Raw genomic sequence first — 21,659 nt, forward strand, 5'->3', positions numbered from 1 at the left:
TATGTGTGGGAAATCCTGATACTTTTTTTTTAAATGCTGATACTTTATTACTTCCTAATTGAATGGTTAAAAAGAGAGAGAGAGAGAGAGAGAGAGAGAGAGAGATCCTGAAGTGGCTCCTAACGATTACCTAAAGTACTATCATTATTCCTTCTGTCCCATTCAAGACTCAGAGGACATTTCCTAAGAAATGTTTCCCAGAATATTTATTTTGAGTGCTGTTCCCTTATTAATGTTCTCAAATTAATGGACAGACATTCCAGGGTGATGAATCCCACCTGTCAGCCGTGGGGTAGTGTGTTGTGACAGCACATGGAACTGTTCCACACCTGCCTCACGAGCCTATCTCCACTCCATTCCCCTCAAGACTTCATCAGCAACCAACATCCTAGACCGCAGCGGTGGTCTCACAGTACCACTGGGATATGGGCCCTTTGCCCACTGTTCAACATAGGACAAAGTCATGCTGGAGAGAATCGTTACGGTTTCCCTCCTTATGTAGTTGGCCATTTTGAGAAAGAAAGCAATTCAATACTCAAGCTCTTATTAGTTTTACTGTAAGTTTAGGGCTTCATTGTTGAGCCAAATGAAAAGTAGGTGAATGTACTAACTTTTCTACATGAAGACAGTATCACGGCCGCTTCCTGCTGTTCCACACATTTAGTCTCTCTGATCATGGGTCCCTCAAAGTGATTTTGTACCCTCAGAGCATGTGTACTTCTTTTAAACTAAAAGGCTGTAAAGATTCTGTGTAGTGTTTTATTCGTGTCCAAAACTAAAATTGTTTGGGGTATGTTTGTTACAAAGAGAAGAAATGGTATTTTGAATATTTTGTACAACCAGAAGGGTAAGCACTTTGCATAATGTGTGCATGACAAATTTTAGCCTTGGTCTTCTGGGGAACTGGAAGTAAAATACGATTTTTCTCCATTGTGTGTGCACTGTCTCTCATCGACCTAGATTGCTTTTCACTGCTCACCTGAACTGATTTTTTTTTTAATTTTTAATTTTTATTTATTTTGAGAGGCAGAGAGAGCTCGAGTGGGGGAGGGGCAGAGAGAGAAAGAGAGAGAGGGAAAGAGAGAGAGAATCCCAAGCAGGCTGCATGATGCCAGCGCAGAGCCCAACATGGGGCTCGAACTCATGAACCATGAGATCATGACCTGAGCCGAAACCACGACTCGGTCACTCAACCGACTGAGCCACCCTGGCACTCCAGGGCACTCACTTTTGGTCTTCCTTGTGAGTATCTTCACCTTCTTCCTCCACTTCTCCCTCCTCCTCCACCATTTCCCTCCTCCCCAATATTTCTTCCTACCTCCTCTTCCTCCTCCTCCTTCCCTCTTCCTCTTCTTTTGAGCTAGAATTTTACGTTCAGTGATGAGAAAGGAGTTGATCATTATAGCAGATGAGATGGTCTATTGTGAGTGAGTCCTTGTTACTCCTCCACCAAATGCCAATTGCTCCCAACTCACTGAGAGGTAGTAATCCAAAATTCTTCTATTCATTATTGGAAATGCCTTTTCCCACAGAAACAATGTGTAGTAAATGGTGATAAAGCGTGCAAGCTGTCAAAGCCAGTTTACTCTAGAATAGAAGTGAGTTGCAACACTAGTCGTACTAGTGTGGGCTCACAGTCTTTGGAGCTGGGGCCAAGCAGTACAGGTGCAGGGATGAGAGGTGAATGGGGGGGGGGGGCGGCCAATGGATGGGTCTGAACAATTGCCCTTATGCATCACACCATCTCTCTCTGCACACCCTCTCCTCAGCTTCCGAGAACCTCCCTGAGGCCCAGACCAGGAGCCCTTAACAGGCTGCATGCTCCAAAATCCCTTGGCTCTTTTCTGTCATCGAGACCCCCTTCCGTAGTGCAGCTGAGATTAACCCTTGAAATTAATGGTGTTCCTGTTCAAATGGGAGTTAAGTGAGTGGGGGAGGACAGGAGCACATGGATGGATGTACTTGACTGGAAATTTCTAGCTCTTGGGTGATGATTTCACAGGTATTCACTACACTCTTATATGTTGTACATGTCACACATATACTCTTAAATGGCTCAAATATTATATTAGAAAAATTATAATAAAAGAAGTGGAGAGAAGTGAATCTGGACAGATCAAGATGTTCATATTTCATGGGAAAGGCAGACATATAGCAAAATGTGAACACCCAGGTCTGAGAAGTCCATCTTCCCACCTGTTTTGAACATGATGAAAATTGCCTTTTAGGATCAAAAAATTGTGTGGACCATCCCATGTAGTAAGAGTTCTTTTAGTTTTCAGTGATGGAGAAAATACATGTTAAAACAAGGGGGTAAGTACTTAAAAATATTCTGGATCATACTACATACTTACATTTGAAAACCAATGTGTAGATGAAATATTATGTTTGTCCATGGGTATTAAATGTGTTTAAAAATAAGAAAGTAGACATTTGGGGGAAAATGTGTTCTGACTAAAAGAAGCCTGGATGGTAACCTCTCTGAGCCCACTCTCAGAGGCAGTTTTTCTATACCTGATTTTCCATAGCTTCTTCCCTTTCTTTGTTTCAAAACCAGGGTGCCCCTGTTTTTTTGATGACAAAAAAAAAAAAAAACCAAAAAAACCCAAACAAACCAAAAAAAAAAAAAAAAAAAAAACCAAAAAACACCAAAAAACAAAAACAAAAGCACAGCCTCCCCATGGCTACTTTAGTTGAAATCCCTGTGCGGACTGGTTCAGTGGAGTTTTTTGGTTTGTTTTCATTGTTAATACTGTTGTTGGGGAGGAGTATTATAAATCAAGTACTTCTAAATGAGCTCAGTCTGTTCACAAATTATGGGTCCTGCCCTGAGTTGACCCAAGCTAATCCTAAAAATCACTTTTAAAAGTATTAGAAGTCCAACAAGAAGGTAAATCTTAACTTAGGAAAAGGTGAAGAATTTTATTCTGTTTAAGAATTGTTATTAAGAATTATCCCATTAATGGGGTGCCTAGATGGCTCAGTTGAGCATCCGACTCTTGATTTCGGCTCAGGTCATGATGCCAACATCATGGGATCGAGCCCTTCTTTGGGCTTTATGCTGGGCCCAGTGCCTTTCTCTTTCTCTCCCTCTCCCCCTCTCGCTTACTTGCTCACTCTCTAAAAAAATAATAAAAACAAGAATTATCCCACGAATGTCCCAGAATTGGTTATCTTTTTAGCGTGTACGTGATGCCTGTTTTTTACCTATCATGGAAATGCCACAGACTGAGGGAGAAACAGCTTACATGGCCTCGATTATGTGAATCCCAGGATTTCTGGTCCTGCATGTTTTCTCTAGATCTCTTTCTTTTTGATTGCATCTAATGATCATTCAGTTTTAGAAATGTGTGTTGGCTTCAATGTTCTATAGTATATTTTGACTTAAAAAAAAAAAGATATAGCACAAAAATCTTTTTTCCAGCTTTATTAGGATATATATACATACACACACATATGTATATACACACACACATATTTTTAATAGTGAGTCATAAAGTGAATTAGAGATTTTACTATATTCTATTCTCATCTGTTTTGATTCTAATATTTAACTTGTCATTTTTTTCTTTTAAGCCAAAATGCTACACCAACCTTATGGGATTCCTTAGAAGAACCTGATATTCGGGATACTAGTGAATTTGAGTATTTATTCTCCAAAGACACAACTCAGCAGAAGAAAAAGCCTCTGTCAGAGACCTATGAGAAAAAGAACAAGGTCAAAAAGGTATTGGGTGACTATAGTAATTGTATTTTTTGTCATACATGGGAATTCATTATTGAATTGGAATGCTTTTAAGTCACTGATTGGAAGCTTTGGAAACTTTTAAGTCACTGATGACGAAAAGAAGTCAGTAGTTTGAGAAATCTGTGCTTATTCTTGCAGGCATACCCGAATTTTCAAACTATTTTCTTAATAATCTGGACTTTTTTCCAACTATTCTGTTGAAAAAAATACAAAATTTAATTTGCACTTAGTGAAACTAGTATGCATGTTCTATGGAAAATGTTTTACTCATTCACTTATGTATAATTTCGTTCATCTAGCGAATGTTTATTCGGAGTGTATTTATGCCATGTTTTGCTTTAGGCCCATGTGGTCCAGTGTGGTAGCCATTAAGCACATGTGGCTGTTTAAATTTAATACAGTTGGATAAAATTAAAAATTCAGGCCTTCATTGTCACTTGCCACTTTTCAGTTTTGTTTTTATGGTTAGCGGCTACCATATAGCACAGATTTAAAAAGTTGTCATTATGAAAAGTTTTATCGGATAGCACGGTCTGAGCATCTGGGATGCTTTGGTGAGAAAACCCCAAAGAACCTTGGCCTGTGGCACTTATATTAACAATCAGCATTACAAACAAAACATTGAACCATGTGATAGAGCAGGGTACGGAAGATGGATTTGGGCACGGTTGGGACGGGGCTGCAGTTTTAAGTGGAGTGCTCAGAATAGTTCTCCTGGATAAGTTGACTTCTGAGCAATGACCTGGGGACTTGAAGTCAGAGGCCGCCAGCCTTACAACAGAGAGCAAGTTCAAGATTCCCCACGCCATCAGGCAGATGTGAAGTTGAATCGCAGCTGAGCCATGTGCCAGCTGTGTAACCTGCCTCAAAGTTCTTCCTCTCTTTGCCCCATCCCCTCCCTGCGACATGAGGTAATGACTACTCACAGTGTTATTGTAAGTAGTTATTAAATGAGGTAATTGATATGTCCTGCTCAGCACAGTTCCTGACACAGTCAGCCCCCAACAAATGACGGCTACTCTCGTCACGTTACTGTTGAAGTCACTGCTGTGATCTCTCGGCGTTAGCATTTTGATGATAGCATAGCTTGTGCTGGGGAAAAAGTATAGTTCACCTGTGGCTCTGCTATTGATTTGCTCTGTGAGTCTGGGCTGCTCATCTGTATTCTCTAGGCCATATTTTTTCCTTTTCTCTAAAACAAGATTAACAATATCTGAGTGTACCTGACCCACCAGGATGTTGTGAAATTGAATTGAAGAGATTTTGAAGGAAATGTTTTGAAAAGTGTAATAATGAATGATGTTATCATCAACGCTTTATTGTTAAATTATATAACAGGCTTCATCCATCAGTTCCTATCTCAAGTAATATTATGATTATGAAATCAGTGTGCCTTATAGGGGAAAATAGGACCAAAACCCGAGTCCAGTTTTCTGTTAATCAGATCAGGTTCTCCCACTGACTTGAGGTACGAATGAAAATCATGATCAAAGTCTTTCACCTGTCAGATTCATTGCAACTATGTTTTCATGAGAAAAATGTGACACCGGGAAGCCTGGGTGGCTCAGTTAGTTAAGTCTAGCTCTTGGTTTTGGCTCAGGTCATGATCTCATAGTTCCTGAGTTTGAGCCCCACGTTGGGCTCTGTGCTGACAATGCGTAACCTGCTTGGGATTCTTTCTCTCTTCCTCTCTCTCCCCCTCCCCAACTCACGTGTGCTCCTCCCTCCCCCGTCTCTCTCTCTCTCACAATAAATAAATAAACTTAAAAAAATAATAAAAATGTGATGCTAAAAATAACTAAATATCAGCTCAACTCTTTTAAGAGGACATATTGCATGAAACAATTCGAATTTTTCTAATAAAACTATCAGTTACTGGTAAGGAGTCAACTAATATATATATTATATACTATATATATTATGCATATATACTATATATAGTATATAGTACATGTATATACATATATATACATATATATACAGAAGCAGTAGTCTTCTGTGTCTATGGATGGTGTTTAATAAACCAGCTGGCCCTTAAAGCACATTTATTTCTATCTTGTATGAATCTCACTGCATGCGAATACATGATATGTATATGTATATATACATATCACATATATATATATATACACTATACATGTATATATATACATATACATGTATATATATATACACTATATATATACACTAGTATGTATATATATGTATGTATATATACTAGTATATATAGTATATATACTATATACTCTCACTGCATGTGAATACATGATATATATATACATATATATACTATACATATGTACATAGTACTATATGTACATAGTACTATATGTATAGTATATATATGTATACATATCATGTATCCGCATGCAGTGAGATTCATACAAGATAGAGATAAATGTGCTTTAAGGGCCAGCTGGTTTATTAAATACCATCTATAGACACAGAAGACTACTGCTTCTGTATGAAAAGCCAAAGAAGAATGTCTGTATTCCAAAGCTAGCCTAGATTTACCTCTTCCAGGGAGCCTCTTCTGGCTAACCAGGAACTCCACTGAATGTTTTCTTACACAATATCATATTAAACTTACTTTTGTCCTCTCTTTCTTCTTGGATTGGTATTACCCCTTTGTTTCTCCCTCTGGATGCTTGGTAACATGTTGTTTACTCATAAAGCTAATTATTTTTGTTTTGGCAAATGAGTATTTTTAAAACATCAAAGAATTTGTTTTTTTGAAACATCAAAGCAGTTGGTTGTTTATTCTTATTTCTTATCTCATAATTGTTTGCCTATTCAACAGAGGATTTCCACTAAGGCAGTTAGTACTTGATATGTTTACTTTGCTTCCCTGTCTGAGGGGGAAAATACCCTTCATTTGAACTCTTTAATCTTTCTGAGCAGCAAGGTTGCCAGCATCCTGTAGAATCTGTGTACATATATAGTCTTCACATTTCTCTTGAGGTAGAGGCAGACATGTACATCTACTGGGCGTTCTGGTCCTGAGACTGGTTGGAGTTTTCAGTGAGCTTGTAACTTACATTAGGGCTGAGATTTTAAGTTTTAAACTAAAAAAATGAACTGAGTCAATGCCAAAAGCTCTAAGCCTGTCCCTTACGAGCCTTCTCTCCGTGCCCGTGGTCAGATTTCACACATCAAGACGGATTCCTTGGTCTCCTCTAAGAGCCAGGTTTTTTATTTGTTTGTTTGTTTCTCTTAAAATGAAAGTGAAAGTAAATTACAGAGTTTTTGAGCAGCTGGGGAGTTTCAGCATCAGAGGCCAACTTCATCAGCTTAACCACAGCATGATTCCCACACAAGATGACCAGGAAGAACCCTGGCCAAATCGGTCTTGTTTATAGTGATTGGAGTGGAGCGTATGTTGGCGATTTAAAACTCCAGCATTCTGAATCTTGGCTGTAGGGGCTCAGCCAGCATGGAGACCTTTATGTGAATACCTCTTAAGTGGAGCTGGTCTTCCTTCCTCTGTGCGGGCTGCATTCCTTGTTCAGAAAGAACTGTCAGAACTGTTAAGATTCCACTGAACTCCAACTCAGATACTGGTTTCTATTTCTCCTTCTCTAGGAGCATTTGAAGTTCCCATCGCCAGTGGTGGCTGTCAGTAAACAGATACATACACTCTTCAGTGGGGCAGGGATCCCGTTCTGTAATATCTTCTAATCTGAAAACTAGAAGGCACCTTCCCAGCCACCGAATTCAGTACCCTCATTTGGCACTCGAGAAACTGAGACCTGGGAAGATGATGTGACTTCGAGGGTTTGCGCACTTGTAACTGGAAAGATGTTAATAGTGACAGACACTTGAGAGGATGTACAAGAGCCTCAGGATGTGCCTTCATTTCCCCTTAATTTAAACATGAATTTGCCCCATTGGCGATGGTCACATATTTTATTGGGATGAATGAGCCGACATCTATAAATGAGAATGGCCATTATTAAAATCAACAAATACAGGCACACTTGGGCAAATCCAAAGTATTTCCTACATTGTGAAATCATCCCAAGTTTTTTCTTTTTTCAAAGTCCATCTTCTAATAGGAAGCTAAATCTTAGAATAAAAAGAGGCTTTAGGTATCACTCCAACAACAGTATATATATAGATTTAGAGCTGTTCTCCTTTGACTCTACCAACTATTTTAAATATTAGCTGTAGGGGCCCCCTGGATGGCTCAGTTGGTTAAGTGTCTGACTTCGGCTGGGGTCATGATCTTGCAGTTCCTGGGTTCGAGCCCCGAGTCAGGCTCTGTGCTGACAACTCAGAGCCTGGAATCTGCTTCAGATTCTGTGTCTCCTGTCTCTCTGCCTCTTCCCCTCTTGTGCTCTGTCTCTCTGTCTCTCAAGAATGAATGAAAATGTGAAATAAATAAATATTAGCTGTAATACTAACACAGATTTGTATTACGTACTCAGGCATGTGCCATCCTCATTTGTGACACCAGACCATTCTGCCACTTTGACATGGCAGTCACCAAACTGAGAACGGAAGCTGCAAACATCAGCTCCTGTCAGCACCACCAACACTCAGTACCAGCTCCTTTTTTTTTTTTTTTTTTTGGTCCCTGATAACCTCTGTGCACATCATTTCACTTTCCCATAGTTTCCTTTTCTATAAAATGGGGAATAGCAACTCTTTACAGGCTTGTTATGAGGATGAAATGAAATCATGCTTATGAAAGTACTTTATTTCCTAGAAATGTGTATTAATCGTCTTAGTTTATGGACTAATGGGAACGTTTTATGAAGAAATTCTTGAACGTCATTCATTCCCAAGGTTGTTGAGGAGTCTTAAAACATTAGTGTGTCCATTCCTGAAACTACTTGCAAATGGTAATCTCTAGACCATTCCTGTCTTTCAGGATTCATACAATTCTACAACTTCCCTTAATGACACATGCAGACATCTGGGAGTTCATCTTACATTGGTTTAGGTAGTCGTTTGCACTGTAGAACAGAATTTCCCCTGTCAATATGCCATACTTCTACGGTCTCTAAGTACATTTGTTCCTGGGAAAGGTAGCTCGGCACCTTGACACAGAGCCAGGAATCTGCCTTTATTGTCTGCGAGGCGTCCTCCTGGTACCTGTTGGGGAAGTGGCTGCTCTGGTGCACTTTCCAATTGCTTCCTAAACTCGCCCTACAACTCACAGAAATCAGCATGACCTGTCACTGTTCTTCCTGTCTCGAAATGCCACGATCTCACTTTGGATTATAAATAATCTCTCGCTTGTTCCCTCCTCTGTAAGTTACATAAAATCATTCCTTTCCCTCTGCCTTTTTCATAGATACATCTTAAGAATTAATGAGATAAAGGCTATTCCCTAAGCACTTTGGGGTGGGGGAGGGCAGCTGGAGAGGGGTGGTGATGGTTCAGCAGACACTAGTCTGTTGAAACTTCCTGGAGCCAAGAGCCTTCAGTTGTAATTTGGTCACTTTGGCGAGGATCATAGCTGTAATTCTCAACTCCCAGACTTGGTGTCTCAGTTTGGCAGGGAGGGGAGAAGAGTGGAAGGAGAACATTGTTTGGACGTCTGAACATAAATTTATAGGGTTTTCATAACCTGTTGCCTTCCAAGTTTATATAATTTCAGCTTTTGTATACAGAGATAATTTCTCTGGGCTGCCTCAGTAAGGTACGTGCATGATTCTTCCCCCAGGAGTGGGGATGATTTGCCAACCCCTTTATATTTCTCATGTGTTTGAAAAATGAGCAGTGAGGTTAGGGGTTATCATACATAGAAATGAGTGAAATAACTTGCCCGCGTGTTGATTGCACCAATATATGATCTTGAGGTGGTGCTATGTCCAGATTCCTTGAGTGATAGCTAGAATGATAAGGGCTTTCCTGTTCTTCAGCTTAACGGCCGCTGACTGGCCAGATCTACCAAAAGCAAACAGGAGCTTCTGTTCCATGACAGGCACTCGTTCTGCCTTGCAAATTTTATTTGGAAATAAGGTGGCCCAAAAAGTTAAGTTGTACTTTTACTTTATTTACATATGTATATATATGAAAGGTGGCTAGAGCTTGTCAAGTATGGATATCAATGATTCTTTCAGAATGTTAAATCTGAATATTATTCTTGGAGTTCAACTATATTTCTCTGTTGGCTGTTAAAACAGTAACAATCTGGACTTGTACCTCAAGCCAGCTGTAGTATCCTTAAGATGGTCATTACCTCTCCCAACCACAAGAGGGCATCTTAGAATGCCAAGATACAACGTTAAATTCGCTTCTTAGAACAGGGAGAAGGGGAAGTTGCAAGAGAGTAACGGCCCCTCAGCACCCTCCTGAGTCGTGTTAAATCTCTTCATTGTGGACCATGAGAGCAAATTATCCACACGATAAGGTGACAAGTATTGGGAGCCAAGTCCATATTAGGAAGGCTTGTAGGTATTAGCAGAATACAAGTTATTCTTTGACATAGTTCCCGTGTTTAGAATGAATGATTGCAGTATAAAAATGCATGAAGTATCAGACTTAGCCCTTTTGTAACTGATCCTGGAATCACCTCCACAACACACACTCACACACACGCACACGCACACTCATATACACACTCACACACACACTCATATACACACTCACACACACACACACTCACACACACACAGCTTCTTAAATCTTCCATATCTAAAGGGAGTGAAGATTTATTTGAATAAAGATTTTGTTTTGAAAAAGAAAAACATGATTAGATATTACAAGATAGGCTATGAGAGAATCGTTCTATGTATATATATTTTTAATGTTTGTTTATTTGGGGGGGAGGGGTGGGGAGGAGCAGAGAGAGGCAGAGAGAGACTCCCAAGCAGGCTTTCCACTGCCAGCAGGGAGACCTGACGAGGGGCTCCAACTCACAACTCATGAGATCAGGACGTGAGCCAAAACCAAAAGTTGGACGCTTAACCAAGTGAGCCATTCAGGTGCCCCATTTATACTTTTTAAAGTATCTATCCTTCCTCCTGGTTGAAGAAAGTTTTTTGAATTCTTACATATATTTTTCTGGACCTCATTCATTTATGCTTAATTCGGGCCCTTTTCTGAGACTGTGACATGGGTTGGGGTAGACAGCAATTTAAGGCTGAATGCCAATGCAGTGACTCCTCTGGCCTCCACTTTGGAGCTAGAAGGATGTGAGGCTATCGCCAGAACAGGCAAAGACCTTGTGTGTGTACTTAAGTCACAAAACCAGGTCACTGGATGCTTTCTCAACTAAACTCGTAAATGCTTTGCAAAGTGCACACATCTCCAGTATACACTGTGCATACATGTGTTCTCACAGGTTCATGCTTAATATGGACAGAAATCAGTCTTAATAATTCCTTGCATTTATGTAATGTCTATCAAGTGAAGATGACAAAGATTTCAGTAGTGATGATAATAGTTAATGCTAAGTAAGTGGTTTTTGGTTAAGGACTTGGCATGTATTAACTTCTTTAAGAATAACAAGAACCCAGTAAAATGGTTACTACTATTATTCCCATTTTGTAGGTGAGGAAGCTTCAGCCTAGAGGGGTTACATAACTTGTCCAGCCTCTCACAACCCTTAAGTGGTAAGGAAATGAATTTAACAAGAACCCCAGAGCTTGTGGTCTTAATTATTTGACAAATGGTCTGTTGGTCTAAATTTAACTACAAGTCCTGACTTCAAGTTCACTTGCAGAAGGCTAAATTTTATTCCCTGGTCATTGTTTAGTGAAAGAAGCACCGGCTTTCATGTCCATAGACCTGCGTTGTACTTCTGGCTCTGACCTCAACCAACTACTGAATTTTGGGAAACCTCTTTAAATTCTCTGGGTTTCAGGTCTCATCTGTCAAAAGATGCAAACTTTAATTTGATGAATTACAACGATGTGGTCATTACTTCACTTCCACTTTACAAATAGGAACACTCAAGGCCCACCAACTTTCATTTTACCTATGAGAAGATAGACAAGACAATTAGACGGGAACCAACATCTCTGTGCTCAGACCCAGGCACTATCTGATAGATAGAGCTGCTTGACACCATCATGGCACATTGTAGGAATCACAGATGTGCAGGAGCTCATGGAATGATTGTCAATAGCTCCTAAAATAAAGCAAGTTTCTGTATGTCCTTGGGGAATTGAAGGACAAGGGAATATGATGGGCAGGATGGCCATGGAAAGGCACCAGAGATCTTGTCTTAAAGGTGAGTAGTTCGTAGTAGCTGTGTGTCCAGTCACGTAACCTTTCTGGCTTTAGTTTCTGTAACTGTCAGGGCACCCGCAGGGTACGTTTTTAAAGGTGCTTTCCAGGGGTGCCTGGGTGGCTCAGTCGGTTAAGCGTCCGACTTCAGCTCAGGTCATGATCTCACAGTTCGTGAGTTCGAGCCCCGCATCAGGCTCTGTGCTGACAGCTCAGAGCCTGGAGCCTGCTTCAGATTCTCTGTCTCCCTCTCTCTCTGCTTCTCCCCCGCTCATGCTCTCGCGCGCTCTCGCTCTCTCTCTCTCTCTCTCTCTCCTTCAAAAATAAATGAAAACATTAAAAATTTAAAGGTGCTTTAAAGATGCAAAATATCAGATCATCTGTGTGCGGACACCTTCCCACACACATCATAAAACTGAGTGTCTACAAGTATGTGAGTAGAAAGAAACTGCACATTCGGCCCTTCATCAGTGAGTAACACGGGATAAAAGGCAAACCAACCTCACACCACAATTTTCCTCCTTCAGAGATGCCATGCGTCCCTTCTCACCCTTGTCTCTACTTAACCAAAAATGCATCTGGCAGCACCAGCCATTGGTCAAGTTGGCCAGCCCCCATTGGCTGGTGCAGCCCTTTGCCATTAGGCCCTTCTCGGTCTCTCTGAGTTTCCAGGGTCCAGAGGCCAAGCCATGCCTTCAGGTTCCACTGGACAAAGCTGTCCATGTGTTTCTCAGGACAGTCTGCCTTGACCCCACTACCAAGGCCCCACTTTCAATTTTTGATAAAATACCTTCTGGCCCAGAGCTTGATTTCAGTTAGGCCTGACCTGATTTCTCTCCAGCTGAGGCTAATTTGCATGGCTGTAAACACAGGGCCTTACAAAGCTCACCAACTGTGATAAAAGCAAAGGAAACCTGAGACCACTAGAAACTCAAAAACCCGCCTTTGCCTTCGGTATCTGAGCCTGACTCTGAGTCACGCCTCAGCCCGGGAGGTTGCCAGCGTGCAGCAGCTAAAGAAATGTTATTCTGATTGATCTGATTAGGGCAGCAAGGTTAGCCATGGTCAATTTACAAAGACAGTATGAGAAGAAATCATGTGTGTAGCCATGTTATGGGTCAGCGAGGCCCCTGCCAGAAGTTATGAAAAGCCACAGCTCTGCCAGGACCATTATCAGATCTCCTGGGTGGGGTACAAATGAGATTGGAAGGTTAGGGGCCCCTTTGGTGGAATGAATGACAAAAGGGATTGGGCTGAGAAGAGCTAGTGAATCATGCTAGCTTCCAGCTGGCTTCCTTAGCTGCCAAGCCCCTTACATGTGAGTGGGAGAGCCTGGGAGTCCCCAGTGCTGTGTGAGGAGGACTGTCCTTAGCTCCTCACTGCAATGGAAAGGAGAGAGTGGAAAGGCTGATTTGGAAAGAACATGAGGCTCTAGGTTGACCCACTGAAATAGCCAGATGGAACCTATTGGGTATTTCGAGCCCTTCCTCCACCCAAGAGTGGTTTAATTGGGATCTGGCTCCAGGCTCTGGTTACTAAATAACCTGAGTTTTAGTGTTTTCATTTTCATTAATTAGCTTTTATGCTAGGTACCTTATTAGTCAATTAGGCATTTTGCATGTGCAAAATATCCTAGGAGGTGAGAAGGGGGTCTTTAAAAATAATTTAGAGCTGCAAGTTCCAGGGGGTTAATTCATGACCTAATTATCACATCACTTTTTACTCTCTTGTAGACTCTAGCACAACTTCCTTAGTTTACAGCAAGCACAAAAACTAACTTTAAAACTTTGCTTTCAGATGGTTGTTGCATTCATGTTGATTTTGAGGATTTTGGATCCTCCACTCTGGGTGTGGTTCTCTTTTACCCTGCCCAGTTTAGGAACATAAATGTTACTTACAACACTGGGATAAGGTGCATTAATTAACAAAGAAAGATTTATTTAAAATGTAGCCAACTGAAAGCCACATTCCTTGAGCTGGGGCTCATTATGGATCACTCTGTACTATAATCATCTTACTAATGGAAAAAATGAGACATTGCAATGGTTGCTTAGAATGTGATTCAGAATGTAGCAACAGAATGTCCAAAGCATAGGATGTTTAGACTGATTAGTAAGATCTTGGAGAAACTGGACCATGTGACATCTTTGTTGTCTATAATGTATTCTCTTGGTGTGTGGAGATGTCTGACAACTCAGCCCTCAAGGACGGCAGCCATTCATTTGCCACCAAAGGAAGGGGTAGGCGTCTGAGACTAAAGGTACATGTGGAAGGAGATTGGTAAAACCCCCCTGCACTGGCCTGTGAGTCCTCTCAGCTGAGATCTTGGTGTTTGCCCCCCAGCCACCAGGAAGCCAGGGACAAGGCTGTCGTAGGAGCCTGATCTCCTGGCCCCTGACCGGCTGCTTCCTCCAGCACACCCTGAACCGAGAGCCACAGCTAGTCTGAGTATGGAAAGTGGTAATGGAGTGGTTCAACATGGGTTTCTTTCTAAGTCATCACTTTATTCATGGGGCAAGTCCCTTCATCTTAGGCTCCTTTGGACAGTTTCCTCTTCTGTGAAGTGAGAATAATCACAATACCTACTTCAAAGGGTGATTGTGAGAATTAAAATAATCTCTGTGTTTAGCTTTGTGCCTGATGCACAGATGCTTGCTACTCCCTCCTCGCTATCACCACCGTCACCATTACCATCAGGAGTAGGAATAAGAACAGTGTCACCACTGAAGGAAAACAGAAAGTTGGATTCAACGAGAGGCCCCGCTTCTCATTCAGTGATGGCTTCTGAGCCCCCAGAAAGCTACAGGAGGTCCGTTTTACTCTATCCTTTCTTTGTGTGTCCTACTGGGGGCACAGGTATGTAATTAAAAAAAAAATGAATTTAAGCTGGATGCTCTAAGATGAATGTCCTCAAGGTGTGCCAAGAGAAAGCAGTGTAATAGAACAAAAAAGTCTAAAATTTGTCTCCGTTTTCTAGTACTATTTTTATTTGGCTTTCATGATAATCTGTGTTTGTGGTACAATTTTAAGTGCGCCAGCTGTTGGCAGGGCCTCCTTGAATCCTTTCAGAACATGGTAAGCTACAAATAAATATAAACACGTCTAGAATGGCTGATTTAGGTGATGAGGGAACTCAAAGTATGATATTTTAGGTTGGCGTCCATATTAATGAAATAGGCTGAATCATTTATTAATTTTCACCGGCATAATATATGGATATAATTTTAAGAGTTAAGCAGAATTAAAAGACTTTAAAAAATGAAAAGGTCTTGCAAATATCAATAAATTTCAAGCAGCTTTTCATATGGGCACATCCTCTGATCAAGTTGAAATTATAAATCAACAGGCAGATGACTTCAATATGTCAATAACAAAGAACTCCTTGCCTTTTAAAATTTATATTCATACCTGTAAATAATTCATGGATCAAGAAGAAGTTATAATGGGACTCAGAAAACACTTTAACTCAAAAAATAAAAATATGTGTTATCAACACTCCTAGGATGTAGCTAAAATATATGGTCATGAGTGCTTATATTAGGAAAGAAAAAGCTGAAAAATAAGTTAGCTTCCAAAATTAATAGCTAGGAAAAAAAAACAAGAAATTAAAAGCAAATATTAGGTTAAGTGACGGAAAAGCCATTTTTTGAGGTCAAATATAATCAAATACTACAATTTGATATGCTTCAACCAAATACTATATTTTAAGAGGCGAGAATGGGAATTTAAAAGCAATTTTATATTATTTTTTTAAATGTTCATTTATTTTGAGAGAGAGCACAAGTGAGCAGAGAGAGAGAATCCCTAGCAGGCTCTGCAGTGACACGGGGATCGACTTGGAGCTCAGTCTCACAAACCATGACATCATGACCTCAGCCAAAATCAAGAGTCAGACACTTAAGCAACTAAGCAACCCAGGCTCCCCTAAAGTTTTAAAACACAGTACAGGGGCGCCTGGGTGGCGCAGTCGGTTAAGCGTCCTACTTCAGCCAGGTCACGATCTCGCGGTCCGTGAGTTCGAGACCCGGGTCAGGCTCTGGGCTGATGGCTCGGAGCCTGGAGCCTGTTTCCGATTCTGTGTCTCCCTCTCTCTCTGCCCCTCCCCCGTTCATGCTCTGTCTCTCTCTGTCCCAAAAATAAATAAAAAACGTTGAAAAAAAATTAAAAAAAAAAAAAGAAAAAAAAAGAAAACACAGTACAGAAAATCAATAAAGTTAAAAGTTGTTTGAAAACAATAATAAAATCCACACACTTTTGGCAAGATTGAGAAAACAAACATAAAAATATTGGGAAAGTAAAAGCGAATATAACTACAAGATGCGATAGAAATATATAAGATGTAAGAGAATAGCATGAGCAAACTTTTGGCAATTAAAGAACATGAAAGAAACGACTTCCTAGAAAAATATGAATTACCAAAACAGAGTCAAGAAGAAACAGAACACCTGAATGACTATAACTAGTAAGGAAATTGGATTGATAGTGTAAAATCTTCCCACAAAGACCAGGTGGTTTGATTACAACAAACATTTTCTTCTTACACAAAATACTTTAGAGAAGTAGAAGATAAGCTCGTATATAGTCTTGATGGCACTATCAGACAAGCAATGAATAAAAATTACTATATTGAAAGCATTAAAGTTAACCTAGGGGCGCCTGGGTGGCGCAGTCGGTTAAGCGTCCGACTTCAACCAGGTCACGATCTCGCGGTCCGTGAGTTCGAGCCCCACGTCAGGCTCTGAGCTGATGGCTCAGAGCCTGTTTCCGATTCTGTGTCTCCCTCTCTCCTGCCCCTCCCCCGTTCATGCTCTGTCTCTCTCTGTCCCAAAAATAAATAAACGTTGAAAAAAAAATTTTTTTTTAAATAAAAAAAATAAATAAAGTTAACCTAAATGAAAGGAGAGATCTTCTCTTTATGAATGATAAAACCAATATTATAAAGATGTCAGTTAACACCAAAATGATTTCTAGTTTCAAAGTAATTCCAATCAAAATCTAAATAGGATTATTTGGAATCTGATAAGCTTATTCTAAAAATTTGTGTGGAAGAGCTAATGTTCAAAAATAACCTTACAAAAATACCCTTAAATGTGATGTTTAGTGAAAAAGTCACAAAAAGTGATTCCACTGATCTGCAGTTAAACACAGGAAAAGTTGAGGTGCATTTGTGGCAAAACTATTTTTTAAAAAAAGCAAGGGAGTAAGAAACATAAAATTCTAAAAAATAAACAATCTGAAACAGAAAAATTGGGAGGATACTTACTCTACCTCATATCAAGAAAAATAAAGTAATGGGTACTAAGGTACTTATGAAATGTAATAATTGGCACAGAAAACAAAACAAAGATTAATGGAAAGAGTTGAGGGTTCAGGAGGAAGATCGATTTATGTATATATGCAAATAATATATGATAAATGTGGTATCTCAGATCAGGGAGTAAAATTGACGATTAAAAATACTTTAAATGTTGAATATATGGCCCAAAAGAAATAAAATAGATCCCTCCCTCACATCATGAATCCAAACCAGTTCCAGATGTATCAAGTACATGAAAGGAAAAAGTTAATAGTTTTTAAAAAAGAATATAGGAGCATATCTTTTAACCTCACATGGAAAAGACACAAAAAACATAAATCACATAAGAAAGATGTACCTTAAAATAAAAAACTCTTGTTCATGAAAAGTTACCACAAAGAATATGAAAAGATAAGCCACAAGCTTGGGGAAGACATTCATAACATATATAACTGAAGAAGAAGTATTGTTGAAAATACATGTAGAATTTTTACCGATCAATGATAAGTTGTTGACTTTCGATTATTAGAAAGATAGGCAAAAGACATGAAGAGGCTTGTCATGGAATGAATGGTCAATAAACATGTGAAGAGGTAATCAACAAGTCAGCAGCTAGTAAATGCAGCAGTCTCATTTTGGACCCACCAACTTGGCAAAAATTAGTAAGTCTAACTGTGAGATATTGGGAGGGTGTGGAATGGTAGGAATCCTCATTATGCTCATTGGAAGGTCAGGTCCATTTACCTGGAAAGCAATTTGGTTTTATCTAGCTCATGTGAGCATGTGTACACCCTCTGTTCAATCTTCCTTCTGCACATTGGTACCAGGAGACTCCTATGAGAATGTTTGTAAAAGCTTTGTTTATAATAGGAAAAATCTGAAAATGACACTTTCATTAGAGTAGATGAATGGACTGAGGTCAGTTTCCATAACAATACCATCCAGCTTTGAAAAAGAGTTAGGTTATAGCTACACGCATCCACATCGATGATTTCTAAGCAAGATGTTGAGTGGAAGAAGTCATGAATGATCCCATTGGTCTGAAGGTCAAAAATATGAAAACCTACAAAGTTTATGAGATTATACATTTGTGACAAAATGATTTTTATTAGAAAAAATAAGAGCAAGGGAATAATAGACATAAAACCAGAAGAGTGTGTCCTTTGGAGGAAAATTGTGCGGAATCTAGAGACCCTCCCCCCCAAAGTATTAGTAGTTCTCACTCTCTGAGTTAATAAATTATAGTTTCTTTACCTGTTTGTTTTTGCTTACTACCTCTGCTCCATCTTCCCAGTCCCTTTTTTAGTATTTTTTGCTTCTGACATCTGTATTTCATGTTAGAGGATTCCTCGAATAGTTGGTAATCTTGGCTGCTATTTCATGTATAAAACTGAGGCATGACAAACCTGGATGGAAGCTCAGTAGAAATGGACATGATTTGCTCAGTGGTGGGTCTCACGGTGGGGTAAACAGTTGTAGAGCAGTCATTTCATTTGGGAGTTTGTCTTTGCTTTTACACTGATCTGTTTTTCCAGATGGAATTTCTCCAGGCACCTGATTGGGGCTGGGGAGTAGTATGTCAGCCTGACTGCTAGCGTTCTGACAGAGAATGTAAGAAAGGATGTGGAACTTTGATAATTACTCCATTCCACTACAAGACCTCATCCCCGTGGTCTGCTCTGCCTAATGTTCTTGAATCCCAAATCTGTCTGGTTGAATTTCACTGGAAACTCTATTTCCTGAACACATAGGTGAGGTTATATATCTGGCACCTAATTGCACTGTATACCAACTTTTAAATAACCCCCTTATTTTTAGCTCCCCACCTCACCCTTGCCTTCCCAAGCACACGATCCCTCTCATTTGCGCATGTGTGAGGGTCCCCCTTCCTCTGCAGACAGTTAGGTTTGTCCTTCCGTTGTTCCGTGGAATTTACCACTCTTTGAACTACTTCTGCCTTCACATTTTCTGTTTTGGAATTGAATGGGGTCTACTAGTTGCACTGAAGGTAGATTTTGTTTTTGATACTCACTCCCATAATTTTGGGTTGGCTTTATAGGAGAAAAGAAAGTGAAAGACCTTTCCTTTGCTACCCTAAAAGTCTAGCACATTTTGATTTTCACATTTTAGAGGCTATCGCCTTGTTGCAACATGAATGAACGATGAGGGATGTATCCTTGCAGGAATGAGATGTACTTCAAGGGAAAGTACCCTGGACTAGTAGTCAGGCATCTGGTGACTTTGGGCAAATGACCTACTGTGTATTTGTTGCACTTGTGCCATCAGAAGGTGACTTGTCCATAGGAGAGGACCTCAGGGTACATACACTGATGACTCTAGTCAGGATGGAGGTGAGGGCTCACTCTTCATGGATGATGGTGAGTAAATATTTTGGGTCACTGTGTTGTTCCATTCACATGGATGACTGAAGGATAGAGTATAGCATATGCTCACTTTCTATGATGGGTGCCCTGTGAGCATGAGGAGAATGCTAAAGACTGACTACTAACTGGGGGTAATATGCCGGGTTATGTACCATAATCCCTGACAGAATCTCATAGCAGTTTAAAAATACATATACACAGTGCTCTTTCATCTTGCCTCTCTTGCTGAAATTTCCTGGAATCCTCATTTCATGTTTATAGAAGGAACTCCGCGACCTTACTAGAAGCCGTGTGGTTCTTATGTCCACTATTATTGTCCAGAAGGTTAACAGAGTAGAATGACTTAGGTTGCAAATACTGTACATGACAGCAATGGCTGCACATGAAGACTATTCACATTAAGGTGAAGCGTGTACATAAAAGGAAAAACTGAAGTAGCCTCAGGTGTCCTTAGGCAAGGGAGCGTTCCTCTTTGAGTTTTGCCACAGATTTTGCCTCCTGGTGGCTTGAGGCCCCGAAGCTAGGAGTGCCCACTCTTACCAGCTCTTCACCATCCGAGCAGGAGTGGGAAAAAGCCAGGTAATTTGCATCACGGTACACTCTGAATCAAAGGCCATCCATCATTTCTGATATCTTGAATGCAGTGATTATCATATCAAAGACACATGATGACATTGAAGATAATAAGATTTCTGTTGCCCATCATCACTACCCAGCTTGGAGTAATTATTAGCACGTGTTCTTTTCAAAAGCCTAATACTCTAAGCTGTGGAGAGAGAAAAAGCCCTGTTTGAGTCACCAAGAATATATAGGAGAGTGGGTTCAGGGTCTTAAATGAGAAATATCGATAAGACAGGGAGTCCAAAGGTCTTACAAACTTTGTTATTTAGAATCCTTAGGAGGCTGGCATGGCCATCTGTGTTCACGGAATTTGGCCTTCTGTAAGAAAGCAGTCATCCTTGACTGAGCATACAGCTTGAAGAGACTGATGGAGAAAGGGGCACATTTCTAGCTGGTTGGTCAAAAAAACCACTGGCAATCAGGGACTGTAAACACATACATACGTATATGTCATATATGGCACTGTGCTTAAGTGCCAGTGATCGTGAACAAAAATAATACATTCATTTGAGATCACCTGACTACTCAGGCAGCAGCATGAGCCTTACCTAGTAGCTTGCTAGAAACCTAGGGCTCTCAAGCCCTGCCTGCAGTGGTTTCCTAGGTCCACCTCCACCAAGTGGGTGGCTAAAAACACAAATCTATTGTCTCAGAGTTCTGGAGATTAGGAGTCTGAAACCAAGATACTGGAAAGGGCCATCCTCCCTCTGAAACCAGTAGAGGAATCCTTCTTTTCCTCTTCCTATCTTCCTGTCTTCTGGTTGCTGGCAATCTGTGGCATTCCTTGGCATGCAGCAATATAATTCCATTCTCTACCTTTGTCATCACTTGGTATTCTCCCTCTGTGTCTTCCCATGGCCATATTTTTTTTTTAAGTTTATTTACTTTTAGAGAGAGCACAATAAGGGGAGGGGCAGAGAAGGAGAGAGAGAATCCCATGCAGGCCCCGCACTGTCAGCCAGCCTGATGTGGGGCTTGAACTCACAAAACCGTGAGATCATGAACTGAGTGGTAACTAAGAGTCAGATACTTTAACCAACTGAGCCACCCAGGCACCCCCACCTCAGCTTTTTTTTTTTTTTTAAACATAGCCCCCTTTTTTTTTTTTTTTTTTATTTTTTTTTTAACATTTATTTTATTTTTGAGACAGAGAGAGACAGAGCATGAACAGGGGAGGGTCAGAGAGAGGGAGACACAGAATCCGAAACAGGCTCCAGGCTCTGAGCCATCAGCACAGAGCCTGACCCGGGGCTCGAACTCACGGACTGCGAGATCATGACCTGAGCTGAAGTCGGCCACTCAACCGACTGAGCCACCCAGGCGCCCCAAATCATAGCCATCTTCTTATGAGGACACCAGCCACATTGGATTAGGGGCCTATCTGACTCCAGTGTGACCTAATCTTTATTACTTTCGTCTGCAGTGACCC

At 40.5% G+C, this 21,659-nt stretch overlaps 1 protein-coding gene across 6 annotated transcripts in view; it reads left to right on the forward strand.

The window, feature by feature from the left end:
* Positions 1-21,659, forward strand: part of FMN1 (formin 1) — a 435,508-nt gene that overhangs the window by 232,023 nt on the left and 181,826 nt on the right. For all 6 annotated transcript variants that reach the window (XM_040492211.1, XM_040492210.1, XM_040492209.1 and 3 more), the window contains one exon: positions 3,577-3,727. In XM_040492211.1, coding sequence (XP_040348145.1) covers positions 3,577-3,727 — 151 coding nt within the window. The remainder of the gene's footprint in view (positions 1-3,576; positions 3,728-21,659) is intronic.

Source organism: Herpailurus yagouaroundi, unplaced genomic scaffold (assembly GCF_014898765.1).
Source record: "Herpailurus yagouaroundi ecotype Mexico unplaced genomic scaffold, PumYag 184, whole genome shotgun sequence".
In the NCBI taxonomy this organism is placed as follows: Eukaryota; Metazoa; Chordata; class Mammalia; order Carnivora; family Felidae; genus Herpailurus; species Herpailurus yagouaroundi.